This window comes from Pseudonaja textilis, chromosome 2 (assembly GCF_049901715.1).
Source record: "Pseudonaja textilis isolate UNSWEBS1 chromosome 2, rPseTex1.2, whole genome shotgun sequence".
Lineage (NCBI taxonomy): Eukaryota > Metazoa > Chordata > Lepidosauria > Squamata > Elapidae > Pseudonaja > Pseudonaja textilis.
This window is the reverse complement of record NC_141991.1, coordinates 64,274,239-64,301,748: the sequence shown is the minus strand read 5'-3', so window position 1 is coordinate 64,301,748 and position 27,510 is coordinate 64,274,239. Positions and strand designations below refer to the sequence as shown.

Here is a 27,510-nt window from a genome sequence, read left to right as displayed (position 1 = left end):
CAATGGGTTCGAACGGCAAACGGAGTGGGGCGAAGTGGGGGGAAGGAGGAAAGGGAGGGATGCCGTGGACGTCGGTTTTGGCTCCCGCGACCGGGGAGGAGTCTCTGAGTTGGCCTGAACCGGGAGCGGCGGGTGAGGGCGCGAGGTGGGATCCGGGGAGGCGACTGGAGGCCGCTTGATCTTTCGGACGGCTGGGATCCGGCCGCTGGAAGCCTGCTGGCAAGCTTTGCGGGAAGAGACGAGAGAGGGAAGGAGCTCGAGCTGGAGAGAAAGAGGCGCGCAGGCAGGTGTAGCGTAGCCGAGAGCGGTTGGGGGAAGACTGGGCTCCGCAAAGCTAAATATCCCTTCTTTCCTTCCAGGCCAAGATGAAGGCGCTGATCCTGGTGGGGGGCTACGGCACCCGGCTGCGACCCCTGACCCTCAGCATCCCGAAGCCGCTGGTCGAATTCTGTAACAAGCCCATCCTGTTGCATCAGGTGGAGGCCTTAGTAAAGGTAAGGGTGGGGGGGGATTAGAGCCCACCCTGGAAGGCTGCGCAACCTTGAGCCTGGTGGGATTCGATCTGCCAAATTGCAATGGCCTCTGTGTGGGACGAGTGATGCCTTCCAGCTTCTTCCTGGGAAAGATGCATGTTTAAAAGCTGCCCGGCCAGCTAAAAAAACCAAAGCTTTTCCTTGTTGCATTTGTGTACAACTTCTACCTGTTGTATTGCTGCCTGGCACACAGAGCCTTTAATGAAACATTTTTTTTTTTTAAAGAGAAATGTGGGAGTTTTCTGCTTGTATTTGAGGGGATACAGCTCAGAGCTTTCTTTGGGACTCTCCTTTTTTTGTGGGGGCATTTATTTATTTGTTAGATTTATTTGACGCCCATGGGGCTACTCTGGATGGATGTACAATACTAAAACTGAAATTTCATTGGACTTAAATTGACCTGTCTTGCCATAGTGAGAAATCAAGATGTCTAATATTTTGTACTCTACTAGAGAAAGGGGAAATGTGTGAATCGGACTAAATCTGGAATTGAAATAATAGTATTTTGCCTGCTTCAGGCCTTTTATGACCCAACTTGATATTTTATTTTCCTCCTGTTCAACCACGTTCATTTGCCTGGAAAAGCCCCTACAGTTTTATTGGCAAAGTTTTTCAGAAGCTCTGTGCATTGCTTCCTTCCCAAGGCTGAGAGAAAGTAACTGGCCCAAGATCACCTAATCCAAGAACTCACAGTCCCCTGGTTTCTAGCCTGATCCACTACACAAAACTGGCTTTCTTCTTAGATGACAGATAACATTTTTTTATACAGTACTTTTGAATTTATCTCACTTCTTGCAGTTTATTTATTTAATGCTGATTGGAATAAGTGTGCTTTTAGAATTATTTATTTATTTTTTCCTGATGCACTAATATGGCCAAATTATACTTCCTGGCAAATATATTCTTGAAATGTAGTGCCAGTATATAAAACACGGTGTCTTAATTCACATCAATCTAATCATTATTTTAAGGCCAGACAGTAAAACCCAATATTGATTGTAATGATGAAGTAAAATCATATGGATATAGGTAGATCGTATGGTCCTAAATAATGTGTGTTTTTAGAAGCTAAACAGCACTTTGATTTGATTGCTAAAATACTGTTATATTGGGCCCAATTACACATGGCTAATGTAACTGATGCAAAAGAAATCTGTATTGGAACCATCTAGCATCCACAAGAGTTTTAGTTCTGGCTTTCTGCACCAATAACTCTTGAAATCAAGGGCATCTGCACACATAACATGGCATTGGGCAATAATTTAATGTTAGGCATTGTCTCAACATGTGGTATTTTAGTCATCAGTTTTCTTAGGACAGGAAAATCTGATTCTGTTCAAAATTACTTCCAGGATTTTAGAATAACTCTCCAATGAGGATTCAACACTTTTGGATTTCTGTATCATGAGCCAAGATTTGGCATTTCTAATAATAAGGAATAATTATTTGGAGATATTATAATTCTGTCAATCATCTTAAACAATCCCTTGAATCAACCCCAGGCCTTCATTATGTTGAATTCTCATTTTTTCCTGGCAGGCGGGTGTTAATCATGTGATCCTTGCTGTGAGCTATATGTCAGAACTACTGGAAAAGGAGATGAAAGAACAAGAGCAAAGGGTAAGTGCCTTGAGGTGAGCTTTTTTGTTTTTGTTTACATGGACTAATTGGATAGAGTAAATCAGCTCTTATTTGCATTTGCTGGGTATTATTATTTTGCAGTGCAGTGGTGTATCATTTCCGGTTATTCTACGCTCAACTCAATAGCAGTTTCCACAGGGCAGTTAACAGATATGCATGTGCATACTGTTGGGTAGTTACCGGTAGTAATTTTAATGTTCCTGAATTAAGGGATGTGGTGTTTCAGCTTTAATATTTCGTTTCAATAAAAATGAACTAAGGATTCTACAGTTTGATATTGTGCCTTGGCTTGTGCAAGGAAAATGGCTGGTATTGAGCTTAGCTAAATTATTTCTCTATGCTAGAATCTTCTTAAAATAAGAAGAATGTGATATATGAGAGTTAACTAACATATAGAACAACATGTTGAAGAAAAGTGAAATAAGCACAATTCTTTTCACAATTCCTTATATAAGATCCCTGCTGTACAGTGTTAAAATAAGATATGCATCTCTGGGTGTCGTGATACTGCTTTTCTGTAACTTTCCATAATAGTTTTGTACATTCAACTTCATTACTTAATATATCTTCTAAAGTGTTAATAAAATGTAGGATTATTGTCTCAGATAATGTAAAAGCAGTGACTCTTGAAGATGCTGCACTGCTCCCTTGATTGCTTATTATTGGCTATGTTCACTTACGTTGATGGATTTAACATCTAAAAAATATCAGAATTACCACTATCTCTGCAGTAAACAATTAGATCTTAGTAAGTTCTTTTATCTCATTCCTTTGTTGTACAATGTTTTGAGCAAATTACTTTGAGCACGAATTTGGCCATTGTTTTTTTTTGCAATACTTGTGGTTTGTTTTTGAAGTAGTAGCTGTGTGTATCTTTGGCATTTCACAAAATCACACATAAAATGTTATAATAGAAGTACTTTCCCCACTGTACCGATTGGACATTTTTTCCCCCTTTGGCTCCCTAGTTTGCCTTGCACCTTTTGGCTTGGAGCCCAAGATAAGTTAACTTACAAAAGTTCTTGAAAGAAAAGTTTCCTTTTCTCCAAGGAGTGCCCTGAACCCCTTACTACAACTTCTTGATGATTATGGAATGCCATGCCTGCAGAAGTGCTATTATGTACCTAATTTTAAATAGATTCCATTACTTTCAACAGACTTGTTTCTAAGTATGAGCATTTAGCATTAGAGTGTTTGAATATGGTTTAAGAAATGGATAACCTAAAAACATTCCAAGGTCTAAATCACCTTATTCACAGCTTTATTTGGTGTGTTTACACATTTAAACGATGAGCAATGAGTCAACAATCTGCAGGTTGCCATAAACCAGCTGGCAATATAATTAACTTGTCCTATTTGAGATATTTTCTAAAGGCAGTTATGGATAGAGTCACGGCCATGCACTCACAGATGCTTGCTTTTACTTTTCTTCTAACTGCATTTCCAAATTCTTCTTTGTTCTCAGTTGGGCATTCAGATTTCTCTGTCCCATGAGAAGGAACCACTGGGCACAGGTAACTGTGAGCTTAGCAGTGTTTGTTGGTTATGGCTGCTAAAGGGCTTATGATCAGATGGACACTGATAACTCCTGTTTCCTCCACAGCTGGCCCACTGGCACTAGCACAGGAGCTTTTGGCTGAAAATTCAGAACCTTTTTTTGTACTCAATAGCGATGTGATCTGTGATTTTCCCTTCACAGACATGGTACACTTTCACAGGCATCATGGAAAAGAAGGCACCATTGTGGTAAGTACCTGGGGATTGCGATTCATTGTTTTTTGTATTCTGAGGGCATTTTTAAATCCCTACTGCAGGGGTGTCAAACTCATGGCCCACAAGCCAGATGCCCCACATGCTGGCCCTGCCCCCGCCCAGTTTAGCAAAGGGGGAAAAGTCCCAATACATCACATGACGATGCCATGATGAGTTTGATAGCCTGCCCTACTGCATTCAAAGATCCCAGAAGAGGAGGTGGTTAGCTGGGAACATATAAATCAAACACCTTGTGGTGACCGTATACAGTAACTTTCATTATTTTCAAAACCAAAAGGAATTAAAGGAAATAAATTAGAAATAAAGACCTAATGCTATACAGTCCTCTGTTAACATATCTTGTAGGATATTTAGTTTAAGAAAACAAGTAACATGATACAATATAAACCAAATCTTAGATGGACTATAAAACTGAAAATACTTATGTTTTTAGGCTATTACATGAATCCAGCCATTCTGGTTAGCAATACATGGTTTATGGATTGGCTGGTCATTGTGAACTCATTGTTTATTCAGTAAATCTTAGTTAAGCAAGCCATGTCTTAGACAGTTTGGGGACAACAAGCAATTAAGTGTCCTTTTTTAAGACTTTGAAATGGGATAAGAATAAAAATAGTAACATAGGCATAGCATTTTATATTAAGATATGATAGATGTATTTTTTTCTGATTTCTTATTCACTACCATGGTTGCTTCCCTGTATCTAACGTTGACTTTGCCTTGCAGGTGACAAAAGTGGAAGAACCTTCCAAATACGGTGTAGTAATATGTGAGGCAGATACTGGACTCATACATCGCTTTGTGGAGAAACCTCAGGTTTTTGTTTCCAATAAAATCAATGCTGGCATGTACATCTTAAATCCAAGTGTATTAAAGCGCATTCAGGTACGAAACAGAAAGGGTAAAATGGAGGTTTCAACAAGCTAATTTTCATTAGACATTTCTTTTCAACGTAGTGAGATCAAAGCCATTTTTTAGATATGGTGAGACACCTGATGATTCTTCCATAGTGCTTAGACTCATTTGATGGTGGGAGTGGTATGTTTGATTATCCCAATGTGCAAATTCTGAAATGGCTATCAGTGGGGATATCTTGGTTCAATTAGCGATTGCTTATGGTGGGAATCATCTGAAGAATAAGTCTAAAGAACGTTAGCTTATTGCGTAAATATTAGGCATGCTCACAATCACTCAAGCCTTGTAATGGACTCTACATGGGGCTGCCCTTGAAACATATCCAGAATGAAGTGGCACAGGCAGTTTTGTGTGCTTTTAAAACAGCACATCATACTTCTGCTGTGCAAGCTGTATTGGCTGAGAGTTTGTTTCTGGGTCAAATTCAAAGTGCTGGTTTTAATTTTTAAAGCCCTTCATGGCCCGGGACCAGGTTATCCAAAGGACTACCTGTCCCCAATTACATCCACCCATCTCATTAGGTCTGGCACAGAAGGTATGCAGTGGTTATCTGCTAGGTGGGTCCTGGAGGTGGACTTTTTCTGCATGGCTTATGGAACATTCCCACCCTCCACCCTGAAAACAAGGTTCATTCCATCCCTGTTAATGTTCTGGAAGTCGCTCAAGACCTGACTGTGTCATCAGGCCTGGGAGTCCAGGAGACTGGTGACATTCTAAGATGGTTCCATTACTGTGGCTAACAATTCATTTTCTCTTGGGCCCTGTTGTTTTTACATATTCTAATGATGATTTTGTATGTTTTCATAATTTTTATATTTTATGTTGTATTCCACCCAGAGCCACTTTTTGTGAGATGACCAACCATATAAATTTGTTAAATAAATGCATGAGGGTTATATAGCTCCTATTGGAATGGCCATCTGAGTCCCTTTATCTTTTCCTTAGCTGCGGCCTACCTCAATTGAGAAAGAAATATTTCCAGTAATGGCAGAGGAAGGACAGCTCTATGCCATGGAACTACATGGTGAGGAAAAAGCTTTGGTACTTTTGGATTAGGATTCAAAAGTATACAATAATAGGTGTTCTCAGGGGTTCCCATTCATGGCAGCTTTAAGACATGTGAACTTCAGCTGTGGCCAGCTGTGAAATTCTGAGAGTTGACGTCTGCATATCCTAAAAATTGACATGATTGCGAACTCCCGACTTAACATGAGTTTACCTCCAAAGTATCTACCCCTAAAGTCCACACGTCTTTAAAAGTTGCCAAGGTTGGGAACCCCTGGCTGAAGTAAATACAGCTTTTTCTAGAAGAAACGGCTAATCAGTTTTGAGGTTTATAAAAGGATATTTTAAATAGCATTTAATACCATTTAGATGGGAATATAAATTTAAACATTTGGAAAGTAAATCCATCTGATGGTAGTTTTAGAACAGGGCAAGCTGCAGCCCTAGAATCACGTGCAGCCTTGTCTTTTTGTATGATGCGTATATATATACTCACTTTTGGCCCTTAGCTGACAAAAAATGTTTATGTTGGTTTTTGGCTGCTAAAAAGATTTGGAGGGGGGTCCATGGTGCATTCGAATAATTGACGATTCCTAGTGACTACATGAATGAGTCCCTGTAATTTGCCTGGAAAGATTTCAACAATGGATTCTGAGGGCTGAGAGAGAGTGGCTGATCCAGGGATATTTTGCTGGCCTCCCACCTAAGGAGAAATTTGAATTTGGTCTCCTGATTTCCAAGCATGATGCTTTAACTACACCACCAAACTGGCTGTCTCCTAAAAGATTACCCACTTATTTTAAAGCAAAGGAACGTTTTATATATATTACAAAATAATACATAAATTTGTCAAGTTTGGGAATCCTAGCCCAGAAGCATTGCTTTTTCTGCTTCCAAAAGAAAAGCCCCTTGTACCTGTGATCTCAGTGAAACTCTATTACAGATTACCTGATTCAAACCCCTTTTATCACTGCAGGGTTCTGGATGGACATTGGGCAGCCAAAAGATTTCCTGACTGGCATGTGCCTATACCTACAATATTTGCGGCAGAAGCAGCCTGAGAGGTTACATTCTGGATTGGGCAGTATGGGAAATGTACTAGTGGTAATCTCATTTTAAAATATTTTCTGTGGGTAGGGAAACTATCAAACGGAATAGCATTTCTATCTAGCTCAAAATTGATTTTATTGAGGGCTGCATCAGGGTGTGTTTGACCTTGGGGTGTGTGTGGCCAGAGGGGGCGTGGCCTGCTTGATGTCACTCATGTCAGGGGCACCTGTGGCAGCCCGAGTGCCCTGCCAGTGAAAATGGACCCCCCCCCCCCAGCTCTGTTTTTGCTGACAGAGGATTGCAGGAGGCCATCGCAGCTGGAAACGGAGCTCGGGAGCCTGTTTTCACTGGCAGAGGCACCATGGACCAGTCCTTCACTGTTTCCAGGTTGGTCCTGTGGGCTGGATTTAAGCCTGCAGGCCTTGAGTTTGACACCCCTGATCTAGCTGAAGCAGGGCAACAGCATAAGCAAATGTTACCAGTCATTCAGTGGCCATTTGAAATTACAAGAGCACAGAAAAAACGTGACTTATGGCCAGTTTTCACACTTACGACCATTGCAGCATCCCACAGTGACACGATCAGAATTGGGACACTTGGCAACTGGGTCAGATTTATGACAGTTGCAGTGCGACCTTCTAACCAGCAAAGTCAGTGTGGAAGCCAGATTCACTTAACCATGTTACTAACTTAAAACATGCAATGATTCATTTAACAACTGTGGCAAGAAAGGTTGTAAAATGGTGTAAAATTCACTTAACAACTGTCTCACTTAACATAAATGTTGGGCTCCATTGTGGTCATAAGTGGAGGACTACCTTACGTAGTTCTGATCTAGGAGTAGAAAAGGGAGGAACATTCCTTCTCCTCTTGGGAAACTGGAAAGGGTTGAAGAAGGATCGTAAGGCCGTCTTTCACATTAGTTCTTTCATTTCAGGATCCAAGTGCCAAGATTGGATCCAACTGCAGTATTGGTCCCAATGTCACAATTGGGGCAGGTGTTGTGGTAGAGGACGGTGTTCGGATCAAGCGTTGCACTGTTCTAAAGGGATCGCGCATCCGTTCCCACTCTTGGCTTGAATCCTGCATTGTTGGGTGGAGCTCCTCTGTGGGTCAATGGGTGAGTGAGCGCTAGTTGTCCTAACATCGAAGGGTTTTGCCTGTACAGTTTAGAAAATAAGTTGGATTGCCCCTTATATATAAATACTGGGGGTGGGAAAGACACAGTATTATACAATTAGTTTTTTTTCCTCTTTTAGACTTTTGAAGTTCTCATAGTCTCTCAGAATGGTAGAAATTCAGAAGCAAAACATTTTTTCCCCTTCAATATGGGTTAAAATGAGCACTTAAAGCCTCTGCAAAGCTTTAGGCATGCCTTCTCCATCCCTACTGCAGGTATGACAAGGCTTGTGTGGCACCTGAGAATCTTACATAGAGGAAAACCTAGTAAGACTAAGCCTTGGGTATCAGCCAGGGCATTCTGATTTTGCTTTCATTAGTAGCCCAGGAGCTGAGAATAGTTATCTGTTAAGAGCCCATTCCTGAATAGCCAGATGAGTTGTATAAGAAATTTAAAGTCTAATTTAAAATACATATTTTCCTAAGCTCAGCTCTGTATAATTGCACATCATTATTTCCTCAGGTGCGGATGGAGAATGTCACTGTGTTGGGGGAAGATGTCATTGTGAATGATGAACTCTACCTCAATGGGGCCAGTGTGCTGCCTCACAAATCCATTGCTGAATCAGTCCCAGAGCCACGCATCATCATGTAGCAAGCTTGGATTGAGTGCTGGACTAACTGGCAGAACATTTTATTGGAACAACTACACTCTGTGCCTTGGTGGCAAGGGATACTCTATTGAATTCATCACGTTTTTCCCTCCTCCAAATACTATTTTTCCCTTGCTGCTGACTTAATCTTTACATGGAGCCCTAGGAGTGGATAAGGCTACAGTTGCATCATTCAGGATTGGGAGTGGGGTGAAATAGGATAGGCTACCTGAGCCAGAACCACCATTGCTCTGCAGTAGAGTCCAGTACCCTATATGGAAAAGGGACAAGCCATCTTTGCTCCAAGATAGCGTAACAGCTCACAGATTCCCTATAGTTCTGGGAAGGGGAAGGAACAGTATGTTGTATATTAATATGGCAGGATGGTATTTTGCTGTTTATGAAGCACACAGGCAAACAAAATGCAGTACTTTTCCTGGAACGTAACTGCCTTACAAAACTGCATTGCTTCCTTTCCTATGGTGAATAAGTGGCAATTTTAGAACTTTGGACAAAATTCTCTAATGAAATCATACTCTAATGAAAACAAATGAAATTATTGTAATTAATGAATTCTAAGTATGTCATCTGTTGTCTACTCTTGACTCAAGAGACACTAGAGATGAGAGCAATACTCCTTAAAATCAACTTGCTTTAATTGTTCTCTTTCTTGCAAGTAGCCCTGTAAGTACTGTGCCAGCCCTTTGCAACTTACAGATCTACATCAGAAATAATATCTTGGAAATGTGGAGAAAATGCATCTGACAGCTTTAAGGAATAATAATTTAATATTTTATTTTATGGAAGTAATATCCCCTTCCAGTTTGGAAGGAGAAGGGGAAGAGCGACAACCATATATGCACTTAAATTAAGTTCCTTGTTTGCTACCCTCCCCAACATTCTGGATACAAGTCACACACAGTAAATTTTTAAAAATCCTCATCTGCTCCTGGATTGTACAGGCAACCTAGTCACACAGTATAGGGTGTGTGCCACAGCGCTTTCTGCTGGTGGACGATAGCAGTGCAATCAGGTTCACCTCTGCTGTAGCCTACAATATCAACAATATTTCTCCCAATCACTCATATAATACATGGACCAAATATTGGTCCTATTGAACCTGGCCTTTCCCATGATCAAACTCCTTGTGGTCTAGGCTGCATTTATTCCTCTGTTGTATCACTATGTCCTCCTCCCCACCTCCCCTCAAAGCCTGGCTAGGGTCTATTTTTAAGCTGACCTTGCCTTCAAAGGAAAGGAGCCAGACTCTCAAAGAGCAGATTCAAATTTTTAGGCAGATAGGTGCCACAATCCTTCACTCGCATTAGCCGCCTTTGACTGTACAGTAGAGTATTGATTGGCAATCTCCAGAACTATCACATCAGGTGCTACAGGTGAATGGTGTCTGCAGGGTATGCCCACACAAATATTTGAACCAACTCTAGCTACACATGCACTGTCAAACAGCAAAGTGCTGCTGCTATAGCAGCAGCCAGAACACACTTGGCTAGTGAATAGCTGGACTCACAGGAGAGATGCTGGCTGCAGAGAATCCATTTTTACTCTACCGTGGAGAGCACCTCATCAAAGAGGATGTGTCCCAGCTACAGTGCAAGACACACTTCCTAGGGTAGATGCAGGATAAGAACTATGGATTCAGGCTGAGGTAGAGAACCTGACCACGTTAAGCCCCTATGCATGTAATCCATAGGAAAAGCCCAATACCTGTTGGTTTGGAGTCAATGACAGCAACAGGAAGTGTACCTAAATTCAATAGGGTTGAAGAATACAATTTGGCCTGGGTGATGCATACAGATGTGTGTGTCCTGTAAGAGGTGTCATAAAGCTGAAATCAGCTGTGCCGATAAACAGCTACTTGATGAGATGCTCTTGGAGGGGGGGGAGTCCGCTGTGGGGAGAAGCTGCCCAGGCATGCGGCCCCTGCCCTGCAGGGTCCAGGCACTAGGAGGTGGCTGGTTTAATGTAGTCATCCACTCCTGTGATGGTGGCTTTGCAGAAGAAGCAATCTTTATTGTTCATCAGGTGCTGGTTGATGCAGGCTCTAAAAAGGCAAATATATTGGCTTAGATCTATGCAGAAAACTCCACATGCACATTAAAAAAACAAAGGTAAATAATCATTGGATTGTCCAGGCATGCAACAGTGTGTCTAACTTCACTCTTAAAAGCGAAACAATTTGCCATCTGGCAAGCCTGATACAAATTAACAACTGTTGGCTTCTTTTGCTCACAATTACTACAAAAGATAAAAGGATACTGGAAACTTCCAAACATTACTGCAAATCTTCCCTTCTGGCTTCTACTTTTTCCACAGGAATCAACCACCTGTATGCTTTCAAATCTATCCTCCTGGCAGTGAGAAACTCCACTTCCCAGAGTCTGAAGTTCGATTGTATAACTTCATGGGAGTACAAGATCCCGGCTGCATAAACAGCCACTTAAAGAGGATTATGGGGCAGTTTAAAGGGGATTCAAATGACCACCACTAGATTAATTTTAGTGTACAGCTGTGATGCATTCCAGCCTGGCTGTTATCCAGTTAGCAGGATAAAGGAGAGAAAGGTCTGCTTCTGCAGGGATTACTCACTTGCACGATTTGTGGGAGCATGGCTTAAATACAGCAGAGATTGGATGTGCGTAACAGATTGGACACAAATCTTCTTCACTAGTGGGCTGGAAAAAACAAGCACATAAAAGTATGAACTTAAACTTCAATCGCAGTTATCACCAAATCTAAATCAAGCCCAAGTACAAGATATCCAAAGGCTGCTTTTTAGCTTTGGAATGACATGTTTTAAGAACATCGGGTGAGACTCCTTCACTCCTTTGCAAAACAAAATTTCAGACAATTCCTTTTTAGGAATAAATAGCAAGAGAGTGGCTAGAATGTGGATTTTGGAATGGACTAAGAGTCCAGATGAATTTGAAATAAGATTTTGAAAATAATGAAAATAATCCTTCCCATGGGAAAATGCTCGTTTTGAATTCTTTAAAAAAAATAGGATAGGATTTTGAAGGTTTGACATTAGAGCAGGGGTGTCAAACTCGTGTCTTCACGGCGTCATCACATGACATATCTTCGGTCTGATCTAAGTACGGTATATAAAATACATTGCAATGACTTACCTGTCAATGAATACTTCAGCTTCAACCATAACAACACAAGAGCACACAATAGATACAAACTCAAGGTTAACCGCACCAAACTTGATTGCAGGAAATATGACTTCAGCAACAGAGTGGTCAATGTCTGGAATACTCTTCTTCACTCTGTGGTTTCTTCCCCAAACCCCAAAAACTTTAACCTTAGACTGTCTACTATTGACCTCATCCCTTTCCTAAGAGGTCTGTAGGGGGCGTGCATAAGCGCACCAATGTGCCTACCGCCCCTGTCCTATTGTTTCTTTTATTTTTCTTATATGTACCCATTTCATGTATTCATAACTATGTATATACTTATACCTATTATCTTGTAAGCGATTGACAAATCAAAATAAATAAATATAAATATAAATATCAAGACTTTTGCTAAATTGGGCATGAGAATGGCCAGCATATGACGCATCTGGCCCATAGGTCACGAGTTTGACACCCCTGCACTAGAGGGAACCAGAAGGAACTAAAGATTACAATGAAAGGAAAAGAACTCTTAAATTTGGTTTACCAATACAGAATGGACAAAATACTTTAACATTGGATATATTGAGGGATATTTGTGAACAACAGACCCAGATTTTAATTTTAAGAGTGTCACTATAGACAGATGTGTTTAAAAGATGTTATGGAATAGGAACAGGATTTACTGAACAAAATTGAGACAGATCTGAAAATTGATTTAAAAATGACAGACTGAAGGAATGATATGGATAAAGATGTATACTGGATATAGAAATGAAATCAGTTGATAACTTCATAATTAAAAGGGATATAAAAATAACAAACCAAAAAAGCAGTCTGGATATCTTTTTTATATTGGATTTATAAATGAAACTTGTTAAACTTTTGAATTTTGTGAGAAGGGACAAAGAAGAAATGAAAATGAATCAAATTCTAGGACATCATTTGAAAGGATTAAAGTTCAAGATTGTTAAAAATAAAAGGAATATAAAATTAGTTTTATTTGATCAAAATAGATAAATCGTTACCTCTAGTAATCCTTGATGGACTTTTACTGACTAGGACTGAACAATCAGGTTTTAAGGATTTGTTTATAGATAAGAGATCAGATATGGGAAACAGATATAATTTGTTGTATTTTAAGAGAAAGTGATGTTACTAAAATTGTATATACTTGGGATGAAGGACGAAGTAATTTCTTTATATATTTCTTTTTGTAATGAATTGCTTTTCTATTTTTCTATGTTTTTCATTTTCTTCACTATTTTTCTTTTTGTTGTTTTTTCTTTTTTAGTATTGTTTTTAAATTGTAATGTTTAATATAACTACTATAAAGTGAGATTTAAAAATGGCAAAATATGCAAAACAACAATCTCTTGTAAAAAAATTAAAAGAACTTATGAAAATTACTATGTCTTAATATAATTTTGGGAGGGTTCAAAAATGTTGGAATCAAAATGTTTATGAGTAGGTTCTCATCTCTGCATTAAGGTTATAGAGAGAATGCACCGAGTCCAGCTCAGTTTGAGGCTCATAATGAAGGGTCTCGAACTGGGCCTTGGCTAAAACTATGACTTCCTACTGAAGCCCAGAGATGCACCATCACATGCATCCATCCTGCTCCTCTCCTGCCCCCACCTGCAACAGCCTTCATACAGCTCCAAACTGCAACTGGAAGGTGAGCAAGCAAATTAATAATTTATACCCAATCCATGCCAGAGATCATGTTCTTTGCTGGATCACTGCTTCTCATTGGAGGTCACCCAAACATAGCAATAGATGCAAATGATACCTTAAATGCAAGAATTAATCTGGACAGTTTTTTATTGTACTTGAAAGCCCTTCCTCCTGAATATTTCTTTGACTTCCTACTCAAAATTAAACTCAATTTGTACAACCTTGTGTTTATCTGGAACCACGCTCTTATTGTTTTTCCTGATAGTTTGGAAATAATTCCAACTTATGGAAACATAACCTTTGCAAGCACCTTTGACATAAAGCCTGCGCCCTCAGTTTCATATGGTTCTACATTTCTGAACAAGATCTTAAAGTCAGAGACATACTAGCCTGGAAAGCAAATTAATTAATATTTCTTGCATTTATATAGCTCTGAGTACAGCTCTTGAATTTTATACAGCTCTGAGCTCATCCTGGAAAGCAAATTAACTAATGTTTCTTGCATTGATACTCAGCTCTCAGTTTCTTGCATTTATACAACTCTGGCATGAGAGTTTATGTGTCACCATGGATGCAGGTTGCCAAGAGGAAGAGCATGCACACATTTAGCTAATAAGGATATTTACCAAAGTGGCAGCTGCAGCTTGCTTGGATTCTTCACTGAGGTGGCCAAGCATTTGCTCCACCTTGGCTAGCTCTACTTGGCTGATATAATCAGTGTCTGCAAAACAAAACAGAGAAGAAGAGACTGAATGGGTCCAGCTTTTGAGAATATGACAGAAGAAAAAGTTACCAATGAACATTGTTAATTTTCAAAACTTCTCCATCTCTGACTTGGCTGGGAGCAATTAAATTGAACTTGTAGAGAAGGTTGATGGCCAGAGGGTGGCAGAGTCCAACACATCTTCTAATTAGTTAAGCCGAATAAGCACAAAAATATTACTTTGAACGTAAAATGACAACTGCTTTCTTAACCACTGTCCCACTGACATTCGGTGTTAGAAAAATAAATGTGAAGCATTTGCATTCCACAATATGCTTGGGAATTTTATTCAACAGTATTTTACAAACTTATTGGACTTGTTGTTTCTGATCGGAGACATTACATTATTTGATAATCTTTTAATTTTAAAAATATTTAATTTTTCTGTACTCAGAACATCGTGCAGGTGAGAGGCTTGTATCATGATTGCAAAAGAAACAGATGTTAAGAATTACATTTAGAGAGGACACTTCATCCATCCTTGGAAATGATCTCTAATGTCACAAGGATGTAACAATAGAATCTATGGTAAAAAATAATAATAATAATCTGAACCAAGTTAAGACTGTTTCATAAAGAGCTACAGGAGAAGTCCTCTATGGCAGGTTCCAGGATGCATATTTATATAAGCTTTCCCCTCAACCCAGTCTCCATAAGTAGGATATTATATGTTGTTACAATATCTATTGTGTTATGGTAGCTTTCTTTTACTTTGTAGCCTTTAGGATTGATGCAGTACACTACGGGCTTTTTCTAACTGGATCAAGCTGCAAAAGTGACTAGACAAGGCATAGAGAACAATTTTGAAAATGCCCATGTGCCAGAAGCTATAAAACAAAGTATACAAACAAATCTGATAATCACTGTGTCAGCAAACAACTATCTACTGTGGAGCATTTAGCTTCTGGGCCAGCTCGGCAGCATTGTCAAGGGGTGGTGGTGCTGGCAGAGGTACAAGCTCATATTCTGGGAATCAAGCTATTAAAGGGTGGGCACTCTTTAACAGCTTGGAAAGGACCTTTTCCTCCAGGGCCCAGAAATAGAAAGAGAACACAATCCCTTTGCTGCAGGAGAGGGAAAATCATAGCCAGGCCACAGAATCTAATTGCTGAAGAGTCTCGATAGATGGGAGGTGATCCTGATCCTGTTATCAGGATTCATTTTATGAAACAATTAGCAGGGACAGATGAAAAGATACCTTGCAGTACATTAGAGGAAAGAGAAGAGATTCTGCCTGTGGTATTCTCTGCAGCTGGCTCCCTTTCCTGCAGCAATATTATCACACAATTATCAAAAAATAAAAGCCTGCAGTTATCAGGTAAGAAAGCCCCATTTACTTTGACTCAAGGAGCAGAAAAATACTGCAATTCCTGCAAAAACTATTGAACCTTCATAGACCCAACCTGTTCCAGTCAAGGTGTCTGAAGTTACTAATTAACAATAACCCTGAGAAGGCACTTACGCTCAAAGTCATTATTTTTCATTTTTGGAAAGGTTAAAGATCCAAAATTCACAATAAAAACTCTTACATCTCCCACTATATATCCGTGGTGAGCCTATGGTACACCAAGGGCAACTGTGATTGCCTTCAAACAGTTAAGAGAGCAGTTTCCCTGGGATTAGTTGAGGTTTCACAGAAGAGCTATTACAAGGGAGGAAACAGAGATCCCATTTGAAGCCAAGATGCTACTTTATTCTCTAACTATTCTCTCCCTCCCTCCCTCCCTCCCTCCCTCCCTCCCTCTCTCTCTCTCAACAGAAAAGAAACTTAATTTGAGTCTACATGTTCAGTTAGAGCAGGGGTGTTAAAATGGCGGCCTGTGGGCCAGATGCGTCACATGCAAGCCATGCCCATCTCAGCTCCACAAAGAGAAAAAATGTTGCAAAATGTCACATGACGGCAACATGACACTGCGAGTTTGACAGCCTTGAGTTGGCGGGCGGGGGGGGGGGGGAATTGTTCAGCATCATCATTGCCACCCCAATCGTATCTAGTTTTGCCCATCTGCTTAAGATCACTAAAGAATGAACAGCCTATGGAAAACACAGAAATTAAGGCAGTGTTATTCTTTGATGAGGGGACGCGGTGGCTCAGTGGCTAAGATGCTGAGCGTGTTGATCAGAAAGAAAGGTCAGCAGTTCGATTCCTTAGCACTGCATAATGGAGTGAGCTCCCGTTACTTGTTCCAGCTTCTGCCAACCCAGCAGTTTGAAAGCATGTAAAATGCAAGAAGAAAAATAGGGACCACTTGGGTGGGAAGCTAACAGCGTTCCGTGTGCCTTTGACGCTTAGTCATGCCAGCCGCATGACCACAGAGACATCTTTGAACACTGCTGGCTTTGAAACGGACATGAGCACCGCCCCCTAGAGTTGGGAACAACTAGCATGTATGTGCGAGAGGAACCTTTACCTTTACACTTTATTCTTTGGTGGTACAGGGAAGCAATGTTTTCATTGCCCTCGTTTCATCAATGTTTGATCCATAATGACAGTACTCATAGTAGCTCAATTTCAGTATAATGAGGGATAGTTTAACAGAGTAACTTCATCAAGACAGAATCATGCTCAAACACATACAGTCAAGCCAGTCCCTCACTCCCCTTAACCTTCAAACACCTGCAAAGCATCCATCATTTCCAAGAGCCACCATGATGCCTGTGATCCTCTCTGTTTCAGGGTCATCTCTGGTCTGTGTTTTCTCTTTTTACTTACAATGCCAGTTACTCAAAGAATGCATAATCTTCCAAAGGAGTAAGAGGATATCCACTTATGGGGAGACTGCAAAGGGTGCAGTGTGTAAAGAAAGAGCTGAAACATTACCCTTTTAATTGGTCAGATAAGATAGCCAGTTACGGCCAAGTGAATACATAAAATTGTATACTTTGTTTGTGTGGTCTTGCCCTTTGGGATTTATCTCTGCTGATATCCTTTTCCAAATATTTAGACTGGACAATGTTTAAAAAAATAACATTGCAATGCTAAATGTAGGTTCCCTCAAAAGTACAGCACTAGAGAAGGCAGACTAAGAGGAAACCTGTTCCCATAGTTCATTTTATGGATATATTACAGTCTTATCTTGTGTGATGGGATTTATATTATAACCTAAGCAGTGTCAAATACAGCTTCACAATGTATTTATTTGCTCTACTCATCAGTTGAAGAGATTCTTGGTGGCTAACGTACAATCGATAAAAAGATACAACACAACTACAAAACTCAAATGGGAAAGAAAGAGAAAAATGAACTCAAACTCTATTATTTAAAGTTAACAATTACACCACAGTTCATATGATGATAGCTGGGACAGCAAAAATTCAGGATGAGATGGAGCTTCTTTCACTGGTGCCAATATAAAACAATTTGCAACCTACTTTTTTTCTGCTTCAAACGAATAATCAGTCTGATCAGTTATATGCTAGGCTACTATTCTCATGGAGGAAAAATGTAGGAAGAACATATAACAATGCTTGGTCCATCCTCGTACTCCTGAAAACTACACTTCTCCCATGTTTCTTGGAGAAAAAAAAATACTCCAACAACTTTTATCTGACTTTTTAATGGGAGATGCTGGGAACTGGATTTAGATTTTCCGACCACAAATGTGCCATGACCTATTTCAACAGTTGTACTAGGCTCTGCTAATCATCTCCATTAGAAGCTGTTTGTACTATAAAGAATCTTAAAATAAACTAATACGAGGACTTTGTGATATGTTTTACAGTGTTATTTTGTCCTGGATGCATTTTAACTGTGGGGTTTTTTTCACATGGGTTTTGCTATAAAAATAACTGAATGTTTATCAGAAAAGAGGCTCAGATTTCATCTTAAATAAAGCTCTGATTCTTCAAAGCCTTGACAGATGTATCTCAGGGAATAGGAAGTTGCAGTTAGTCTCGGGCATTGCAAGGACAGGAAATTGTTGTATATCTCTGTGGAGTTTCAAAAAGCAAATACATTTTAAGGATAAGAACAGGTTAACAGGGGAAAAATAACCAAGGGAACATTAAGAGGTATTGTAGACTGCTTACAAACTTCACAACAGAGGCTATTTTATTGTCTTTTCTACAAAGGCCTCTTAAACATTAGGCAACCATCAATCTGACCAGAGACAAAAAGCAATGCATGCAGGCAGTTCTTGGCAAAAGGAGGCATAACATACTGGAGATACTTACAGCTCTGCAGGGAGAAATGTTTCTTGTCAGCAGAAGATGATGTCATCCCCAGTACTAAAGGCTCTGTGTGACCCAATAAGTACTGAATAGAACGGAGCTGAAAACAAGGATCTGCCAGGAGCACCGCCGTTGCTCGCTCAGCCCTAGAAAGACAGACAGACAGACAGATAAGGGGACCCTCTTTTTAAATGCCTTGCCTTGGAATAGCAGGGTGCTTGCTCTGCTTACAACTATCACTCTTTTGTCACAAAAATGTATACAACTTACAGACCACAGTCCTCCATTAAGAAAATACACAAGCCCGTGTGTTGCCCTGAGAACACTTCCCATGGGTGCTTTAAGATAGTATAGATTGTGATGGCTGAAGGAAAGGGAGGAAGAGTTGGCAGGACAAAGACCCTCAACAAGCTTCAAAGGAACCAAAGGCTATTTTGCTAGAAAAACTAACTCATTTTTGGATGGTACCTGAGAATCCCTTTTGGACCAGCAAAATGACTATCTATTCTAAGGTAAAATGTCCCATAAAACTGATGACAGTTTGTTTCTGGAAGTTAGTGTTTTAGAAGCACCAATGGAGTAAATAAAGCTCACAATTTATATGCCCTAATGTTCCCCTCCCCACATTTCCCAAGACACAACATATTCATAAATTAAGCAGTTCTTAAATAGCAGATACTTTATTCTTCATTTGATTGATATTTGATTCAAGGCTGAAAGACAGCTGCTTAGCAACTAGATCAGCTGATAGGCTGCTTTTGCTTTAGGAATTCCAGGGAATCTTGAAGCATTTTAAAGTAAACCAGAATTGGTGCAGTAGGAATAGGGCAAACTTCATGTCCTTGTTTATTTTAAAGCAAATATCTAAAAAGAGTAAAAACAATCATTCTAAGGAATAAGTATAGATAATCCACACAAGGCTTCAAATGACATTTTATGTATTAAAGAATTTTTAAAAGCCCTCTTGTCCTGACTCATAGACTACTTAACTTGCCCAAAATAAGTAGAAAGAAGCAGCAAAAAAATTTAGGAATAAAAACCTATATATACACAGAAAATCAATTAATTGACCTATAAGTGAATAACACTATATAAACTAGAAACCAAAATGCTATGAAACGGTTGCATTTTCTGGCTTACTTTAAAATGCAGTTTACTTATTTAAATATTTATCTTCTCCTTGTATTGCTAGAATATAATCAGTAAAATAATACAAAGCAATGACAAAGCACTAGAACAGAATTGCATTAAAAGCAAATTCAGTATATTGTATATGTAAAAACTGAGCTACAGTTACAAAAAAACCGAATGGTTGGATGACTGGCTACAAGTTTTCTTTGCTAAGAAATGAAGTAAAGGCAAAGTAAAGTAAACATTAACTAAGGTTAAGTAAACATTGTTTGTTGGAGGAACAAGTTCCCACAATTGAGTCACCACAACCAAAAAAGCCCTTTCCATACAATATGCAATATCCAATAGTAAGATGCAAAAGAGCGTCCCTAAAGAATATCTTAATAACAGACAGGCAAATAAAGAGAAATAGACAAATGATGGAGCCAATTCAATGTCATTGCTAATGTCTTAAACTTGGACTAAAAATATATTGGCAATGAGTGTAGTTTCTTTAAAATGTGTAATGTCTGGAGTCTAAATCTAATTCTCAATAGCATTTCAATTTCCTAGCCTTTATATGTATCTAATGAAGCAGCAAATCAGTAAACATCAACAGTCTATTACAGAAAAAACGGCTGATAAATACCCTGCAGATTACAATTAATTTTTTTTAAAAAAATCATCTGAAGCCTCAGGTCCCCAACTTGCCCCTGGGTATACTTGCCCCTGGAATACTGAATTCTATCCAAGCTGATTTTCCATTTCGCAAATATACAAAATTGTAGCTTAACAAAAAAAATCTTATAAATATAGCTATAATTTAATTTTCCTCCCTCTTACCCATCCTGTTTTTAAGAACTGAACCTTAGAAAGGTGAGCAAAATAATTGGGATAATTCATCCTCTTCCAACTACTTTTGCTGGATAGTAGGTACTTTTACCATAGGGAATATATGGAAAAGGAGTACCATTTCAATTTGCTTTTATAAAATAAAAAGCAAACATACATAAGCTGTCCTTGGGTTTTAATGACATGTAAATAACTAAAGCTTTACTATACCAGACAAGAAACCAGAAAAGAGTGTGTTTTCCCACTACAAGGATAACAAAAGGTTTAATACTGCAAAAAAGGTTGAAGGTCTTCCATCTCCTGTCCCAAAAGACCTCTGAAATTGCGCGCCTCTCTCCCCTCTTGGCTCAGCCTTTCTGTCTGGTGCAGTTGGGTAGCAATTATTTGGCATGAATGGGAGAGAGTGCAGTCTCATTAGCACGTAAGGGAGAAACTACAACAGCAATTTTTATACCAGCTCCTTTCTCTGTACTTTTTAAAGTGCGCAATTAGGGAAGTTTGAGCTAGATAAGAGACACAAACTTAAGCCTTATTAAAAAGGAAATAGACAAAAAAAAAAAAAAAGACCTGAAACTACTTTTGGGATTTTAAGGAATCACATGCAAAATGTTAAAAGATGCTGGACTACAGAGTTGCTAAGGTAGAGAGAACATCTCTGAAAGATATTGTCCTGGGGGGAGGTATTAAATATTGTGAGCAGAGCATAAGAATCAGTTTGCTAATAATCAAGGAAAACTCTATTGCCCAGAAAATCTAAAAGGTTTAAGCTCACCCAAACATTAAGGAGTTCATGGTGTGTGTGGTTTTTTTTTTTAAAGAGAATGCAATCCAAATACCACAGTCAGTAAAACAGATATAATCACTTACAGTCAAATTAAAGCTTAAAATCACATTTATTGCTTGAAAACAGTTTCTGGATTTCCATAGTTGTCTGCAACCTTTTTCCAGAGGCTTCTTGTTCCTTGCCTTGGTTCCACAGCTTCCCAGGGCTTGAATTTAAAACAATGGTTTTCCTTTCTAGAGAGAAGAATGGCTGGGTTTTCCTTCTGTCTTGGTCTAGATGCAAGTATCTATTAATTTTTCATTTTGAAATACAAGATACTTATTCTGTGCCTTTGGTATCTTGTGAATACCAGAATAACCCAGGGGCTCTCTGATGATCTCCATTATTCCCTGCTTAGTTCTGCATTATATTTCAATAGAATAGAATTGAACTATAGCCGTTCTGTAAGTTTATCTGCCCATACCTTCTTTCTTGGAAGTTGAACCCAGAAGGTGATAGGCCTCAAGATTCTGCATTATGAGCTGCTCAGGGTTGGTGATGACTGGAACACAAGGCCAATAAAGTAAATAATGGTACCACTTTTCCTGCCACATTCTGCAAAACTTTCTCCCTTTACATCTATTAGTTGCCATGTCAATGAAATATTTTAAACTCAGTTGACCTAAAAAGCACGAGAGCTCTTGTCCTTGCCTCAGGCTCAAGTGCCAGTACATTTCAGCCAAGAAGAGAGTGGTGTCCACTGCATTTAAAAAGCAGCACATTTAGTACCTGTAGCAAGCGATGTGGCAGCCTATTGGGAATGGGCACATGTTTTCCTTCTGTTTTCTAAAGTTGTCATTGGGATGACTGTTGTTGGGTTCTCTTTTCCTCAAATAAAGAAAAAATATAGAATAGAGCTTCCTGAAACCTTTATTTAGAGCAAAATTATAGATTTGCTAAACTGTGCAGCACCAGCATATGGGTCTTAGGGAAGCTGAGGGCTCAGCTGCCTCAGAGCTTCCCATCAATATTAGGTTCCCCTTTTCTCAATATGAAAAACACCTCTACTATACTCAGTAAAGCAACAACACCCTGAAAATGTAAATCTTCCTGTCATATTAAGAACACTGATGGTTTTCCTTTGTCAGAAACTCTGCATTCTGATTCTTTGAGTTCAGGATCACAGTATCTGCTACAAATGGTTATGCTCACCAAAAATTAAGAGGGCCACAATCCAGGGCTGTGTCCTGAGGATGGGGGAATGAAGAGACGAAACTGTTTGCCTCCAAAGAAGGCTTAGATGGTTCCCGTTTCAATCCTGAGTCTTGGAAGTACCTGTTTCAATACTGTTCCCAGGGAGCTACAGAACTGCATCCCTTCGGGGAGGGATGCATTTGAAACATACAGATCCAAATTCAATCATAACTAATCAGAAGATGGAGCTAACTGCAGCCAACAAATGTTTTGTGTTAAATTTGATCTTTTCAAATGAGAAAAATTCTGTTATTCTAAACAATTAGGTGCTCTCGTGCCTCCAATGTTAAGTTACTACTATTAGGAAGTTATGCTATTTTTTTTCTAATTTGTTGTGACTGAAACGCTTGAAAATATTTGAAAAAAAGTTGAAAAGGAAGAATGTCCCTTTTCAACCTGTTGGGTCTAATGAAATTATAATTAGCAGAGTTCTTCCAGATAGTTAAATGTAATTGAATATATATATCCCAGACTCTTCTTGCTTATCTCTCCACACAAGAGGAATCTACTTTAGGTTTTTGCTTTCAAGAAAGATGTTTACATGTTTACTTCCTCTCTTGAAAAAACCACTGCAGAGTGCATTGGGAAGAGACAAACATAGAAAATTTTCCCACAAATGGAATATAAGTAGGCTAAAAAGAAAACTGGAGCAGAGCTATTTTTCTTCATGTGTAAATTTTTGACATAGGAGATGACAGAGAGAGCAATCAACTTTGTAAATCTTCATATGCATTCTGGAACAAGCATAGACACCTATTACTTCAATAAGAAACAGTTTAGAGTTTTCTCCCCCCACCCCTCCCCACCATAGAGAAAATGTTCATCATTGCAGCAATTAATTTTAGCTATGTGGCACTGACATTCATGCTCACTTTACTATGTTTTCTTACAACAAACAACTTTATGCAGGTCAAATCATACTGCTGATACAATTCAAAATGTTGCATATCAATCAAGTATCAACTATGAGGTTGCTGTTGTGGGGAAATAGGATGAAGCAGGAGTATTAGGTACATTTGCCATCTTCAGTTATTTATAAAGAATAATGGTGGGATAAAAACTAATAAATATTTTTACAGAAAACTATCTTTGTTCATTGTCTTCAGCACAAGTTTCATTTTCTTATGAAAGCTACATAATATCTGGACCAAGGAGTGGAATTACAAACAAGCAATAAAATTACAATACTGCTTGTTTTGGGGTATTTTTCACCCAAAGGAGGTTTTGGCTCCTTTTTGAGTGACACATTAAGCAAAATGCTAACAAAACAGAGAAGTTAAGAAAACGCTGAAAGGCAAGATCCAAAGGTGTTGCACTCCGATTGGCAATCATAGGGGGAATTTTGCTTTTAATAATGTTGGAAGAGAATATATGAAATTGTAGACAGGACAGACAAAAGTGTAAGTATAATGAAAAGATATAGAAATTTAGGTAAAAGAAATACAATTGAATAAGAAGAAAATGAGACAACAATAAAAGAAAATTAAGAGAAGCAAAGGGGGAAATAATGAGAAATTGGAAAGAGAGTGATAAGTTATGGAGTTAAATACATAAGATAATTATACATATGAAATTGTGTCTGTATGGAAATGTGATAACCCTGAATCATGCTGTACTCAAAAAAGATGTTTTATTTGTTATGTTTTGTTAAAACCCAATAAAATGTTATTTAAAAAAAAAGAAAACACTGAAAGGTTGTAAAGATTACTAATCTAAGCAAATGCCACATATTAATTATGCTACAAAGTGCTACATTAATCAGCAAGTAAAGGCTATCAGCTGTTTGAGGTAAGCTGGTTTAAGAATCATTGAAATTCTATTTTATTGTTTTAAAATATAATAAAAATTTGAAAGCTGGAGACTCTCCCCACCCACCCCCAACATAGCAAAGAAAATCAAAATTGAGCAATCTTCTTTCTCATTCACTTTCTTTTAGTGCTAAGACAATGTTTACATAATCTGTCTTTTCCTTTTTTCAGGTGGTCTAAACACTAATCTTAAAATGGAGACATTATACTTTCTACAGTACATTAAGTAGTTTCTGTGGCCACAAATATCACATCTGACATACAGGGCTTTATCAAATGGCAAGTCAGTTCATCATTCTAAAATGTAAAGGGTAAAACCATTTAAATTCAGCCAAGGCTTTCCTTAATGAACCAAAGTCAAGATTAATGGATTTAATATTTGGATAAAAATCAGACCTGTGAGCAAGTGATGAGAAAGCACAGTCGGAAAGAGGAAGTATAGAACTATTTCCTTTACCTACTGTATAGAAAAGTATTCAAGTCTAGCTTTATAAGTAGCTGCATACAGGGAGGCATCTGGCAAGTATTTCGTCTAGAGCAGAGCTCCTTCCATTGGAAAACAGAGGGTTAAGTGCCCATGATATCCTGCAGCTGCAGCAGCCAAATTAGTCATTTGCTGCCTTAATGGAAACCAATTACTCGGTTTTGATTTTCACTTCCTTCAAATAAAGCAGCCTAGGTCTCCCTGGAAATTACATCCCAGGCCCTGCTGTTACTGCCCCTGCAATTACTCTGCTGACATGCCTGGTCAACCTGCTTAAACTGTGCAGGGGTCAAAGGGTAATTCAATGGCATGCAATCTCTTTTTCGGTCTCTGATGAACCTTCAGAACAAGAATAGCTTTCTGGCTAGCCAAAAGAATGCCATAAATATCAGGAGGTTCTGCCTATTTTTTTTTTAATCTTAGTTACCAGATGTTGTTTATTGCACTTGAACTTCCAATTTTCTGACAACAAGCTGCAGTTTATGAATAGATCAGTCAAAGACAAATGTGAAATGAAGAAAGTCCAGATAATTACTGATAACAATGAATGTTAAAAGAAAGCCACAAGAAATATTGTTTGCAAACAGAAGCGATGGAAGAAAAAAAAAAAGAAGTGTTGAAGCATACAGATGTGCTATGAAGTTGATTCTAACAAAAAATAATGTCTATAATGGATTTTATCTGGTTTTGAAAATATATTTGTCAGCGAAATTATCCATTCGTCCTTCTCACCTTCATGAAATGTGCACACATATTTTCTATCTAGGGAATAACTTTACAGCTAATACCAGTTACACAACAGCAAGGCAGTGACTCTTCTAAGGCACCCGAAAGCCAGACAAGGAATAATGGATGAAAACCAAACAAGGAGAGATTTATCTTGGAAATAAGGAGATACTCTCTGACAGTGAGAACAATCAACTAATGGAACAGCTTGCCCTCAGGAGTTGTGTGAATGTCACCACTGGAGGCTTTCAAGAAGAAATTGGACTCCCATCTGTCAGAAATGGTGTATGGTCTCCTACTTGGGCGATGGGGGAGGGGATTGGACTAGATGACCTACAAGGTTCCTTCCAACTCTATCTGTTATCTGACTTCTAAACTAACACAAGCCACCAATAAAAGTAAGATGCAATAAAGTACAGCAATAGCACTTAGGCTTAAATATCGCTCCATAGTGTTTTACAGCCCTCTCTGAGCTGTTTACAGAGTCAGCATATTGCCCCCAACAATCTGGATCCTCATTTTACCAACCTTGGAAGGATGGAAGGCTGAGTCAACCTTGAGTTGGTCAGGATCGAACTCCTGGCAGTGGGCAAAGTTAGCCTGCAATACTGCATCCTAACCTGAGCCACCACAGCTCATAACATCCAAGAAAGGAAGAAGCACCATCTTGAATCCTGGGGACACACTCCTAGCCATTTGCTCAAGAGCAGAGGAGCAATATAGGGATCTACTTTACAATGAGTCAGATTCAGGGCTGCAGGCAAAATAGCAATGGTAGAGCATGTATTGCACATGAAAAAAGTTCCACCTTCAATCCTTGTCATCTTCAGGCAAGCTGAACTTTATGAAACCTTGGTATTTATAGTCAACATTGGTGACATTGATTCTGACTCAGCGTTAGGCCACTTCTGATATTCAAAGCAGTAAAAAGCATTTGTTATTTACAGCAACTTGAAAAAAGAATGTAGGCTTTAGAGCAGGGGTCACCAACCTTTTGAACCTCAGGGACCACCAAACTCATAATTTTAAATCCCAGGGACCACTAACCAGTTCTGTGGGTGTGGCCTAATTTGTGGGTGTGGCTTGGTGGTCATGTGACTGGTTGGGCATGGCTTGTATGTAAATATTATAAACATTTATATAAATATTGATTTTTTTTATAAAATACGAGCAACTTTTACCCAAAATCAGGCAAAGCAGGCAGGCAGATTGAGTTGCTCACAGAATCACAGATTCATTCAGATATCTATCCTGCCATTGGCTAGCTCAGTCCATCACATAAAATTTGCTTGCAAGCAAACTCATAAAATTAACTCACAACACACCATGTATGTAAATATTGAATTTTTTATTAAAAAAAGAGCAGCTTTTACCCAAAATCAGGCGAAGCAGGCAGGCAGATTGAGTTGCTCACAGAATCAATCAGTGATCTATCTATCTGCCATTGGCTAGCTCAGTCTCTCAAATTTGCTTGCCGTGAGTCTGCGCTGAATAATAGAACCTTCAGTCCTAAGGGAGATTCGGCTGTGCTTAAAAGAAGAGCCGAAGATCTAAAGACTAGCTAGAAAACAAGAAATCCAACCATTTTCTGCTTCCTAGCTAATCTAAATCTCCCGGCACAGCAGAACAGATGATGGTCGAAAAATGGTAATTTAGCAGGCAAGTTTGTCGGGTAAGGAGTGAGTGGGCGGGGAGGGTTCCCGCGAGCCATGTGGGCAGTGCAGCCTTGTGTTTCTGCGCAATCTGGATCAATTGCTTTCGGGGGGTGCTCTGGGGGTGAGATTTCTCTGCGGCCCACCAAAATTTTCTCAAGGCCCACCAGTTGGCGACCGCTGCTTTAGAGAACTGTTTTTTTTTTTAATCAAATGATTAGAAGGCAACAGGACAACTTCCTAGATTATGGGACAAGTTGGTTTCATCCAGCACACCAGAGGAAAATGTCTATATAACTAGACTACAGATGGCAGCTATTAACTCACACCTAATTACTTCTATTGTTTTACTTTTGGGAATTTGCCAATGATAAAAGAAGCCATTGCTAGATTATGAAATCATACATTACTGTGATCATAGTACT

General features: G+C 39.0%; 2 protein-coding genes across 6 annotated transcripts in view; one reads left to right on the top strand and one right to left on the bottom strand.

Annotated features, from left to right (window-relative positions):
• The first annotated feature begins 100 nt into the window (after positions 1–100).
• Positions 101–9,275, top strand: GMPPB (GDP-mannose pyrophosphorylase B). 4 transcript variants are annotated; one of them, XM_026725849.2, is made up of 10 exons: positions 101–132; positions 360–494; positions 2,073–2,153; positions 3,640–3,688; positions 3,778–3,920; positions 4,674–4,832; positions 5,808–5,886; positions 6,844–6,971; positions 7,855–8,037; positions 8,560–9,275. In XM_026725849.2, exons 2-10 carry the CDS (start codon positions 366–368, stop codon positions 8,689–8,691), a joined length of 1,083 nt encoding a protein of 360 aa, XP_026581634.1. In that variant the 5' UTR covers positions 101–132; positions 360–365; the 3' UTR covers positions 8,692–9,275. The 4 variants fall into 4 exon arrangements, with proteins under 4 accessions (XP_026581634.1, XP_026581642.1, XP_087780245.1 ...); XM_026725857.2 differs by having other exon boundaries at positions 101–283; XM_087924119.1 differs by lacking the exon at positions 7,855–8,037.
• A 183-nt stretch (positions 9,276–9,458) lies between these two features.
• The window catches only part of RNF123 (ring finger protein 123), a 102,452-nt gene continuing 84,400 nt past the window's right edge, over positions 9,459–27,510 (bottom strand). For both annotated transcript variants that reach the window (XM_026725839.2, XM_087924115.1), the window contains exons 36-39: positions 18,440–18,582; positions 14,130–14,224; positions 11,297–11,382; positions 9,459–10,751 (exon numbers count right to left, since the gene is read on the bottom strand). In XM_026725839.2, the coding sequence (XP_026581624.2) occupies positions 10,652–10,751; positions 11,297–11,382; positions 14,130–14,224; positions 18,440–18,582 (424 nt within the window). In that variant the 3' untranslated portion in view covers positions 9,459–10,651. The remainder of the gene's footprint in view (positions 10,752–11,296; positions 11,383–14,129; positions 14,225–18,439; positions 18,583–27,510) is intronic.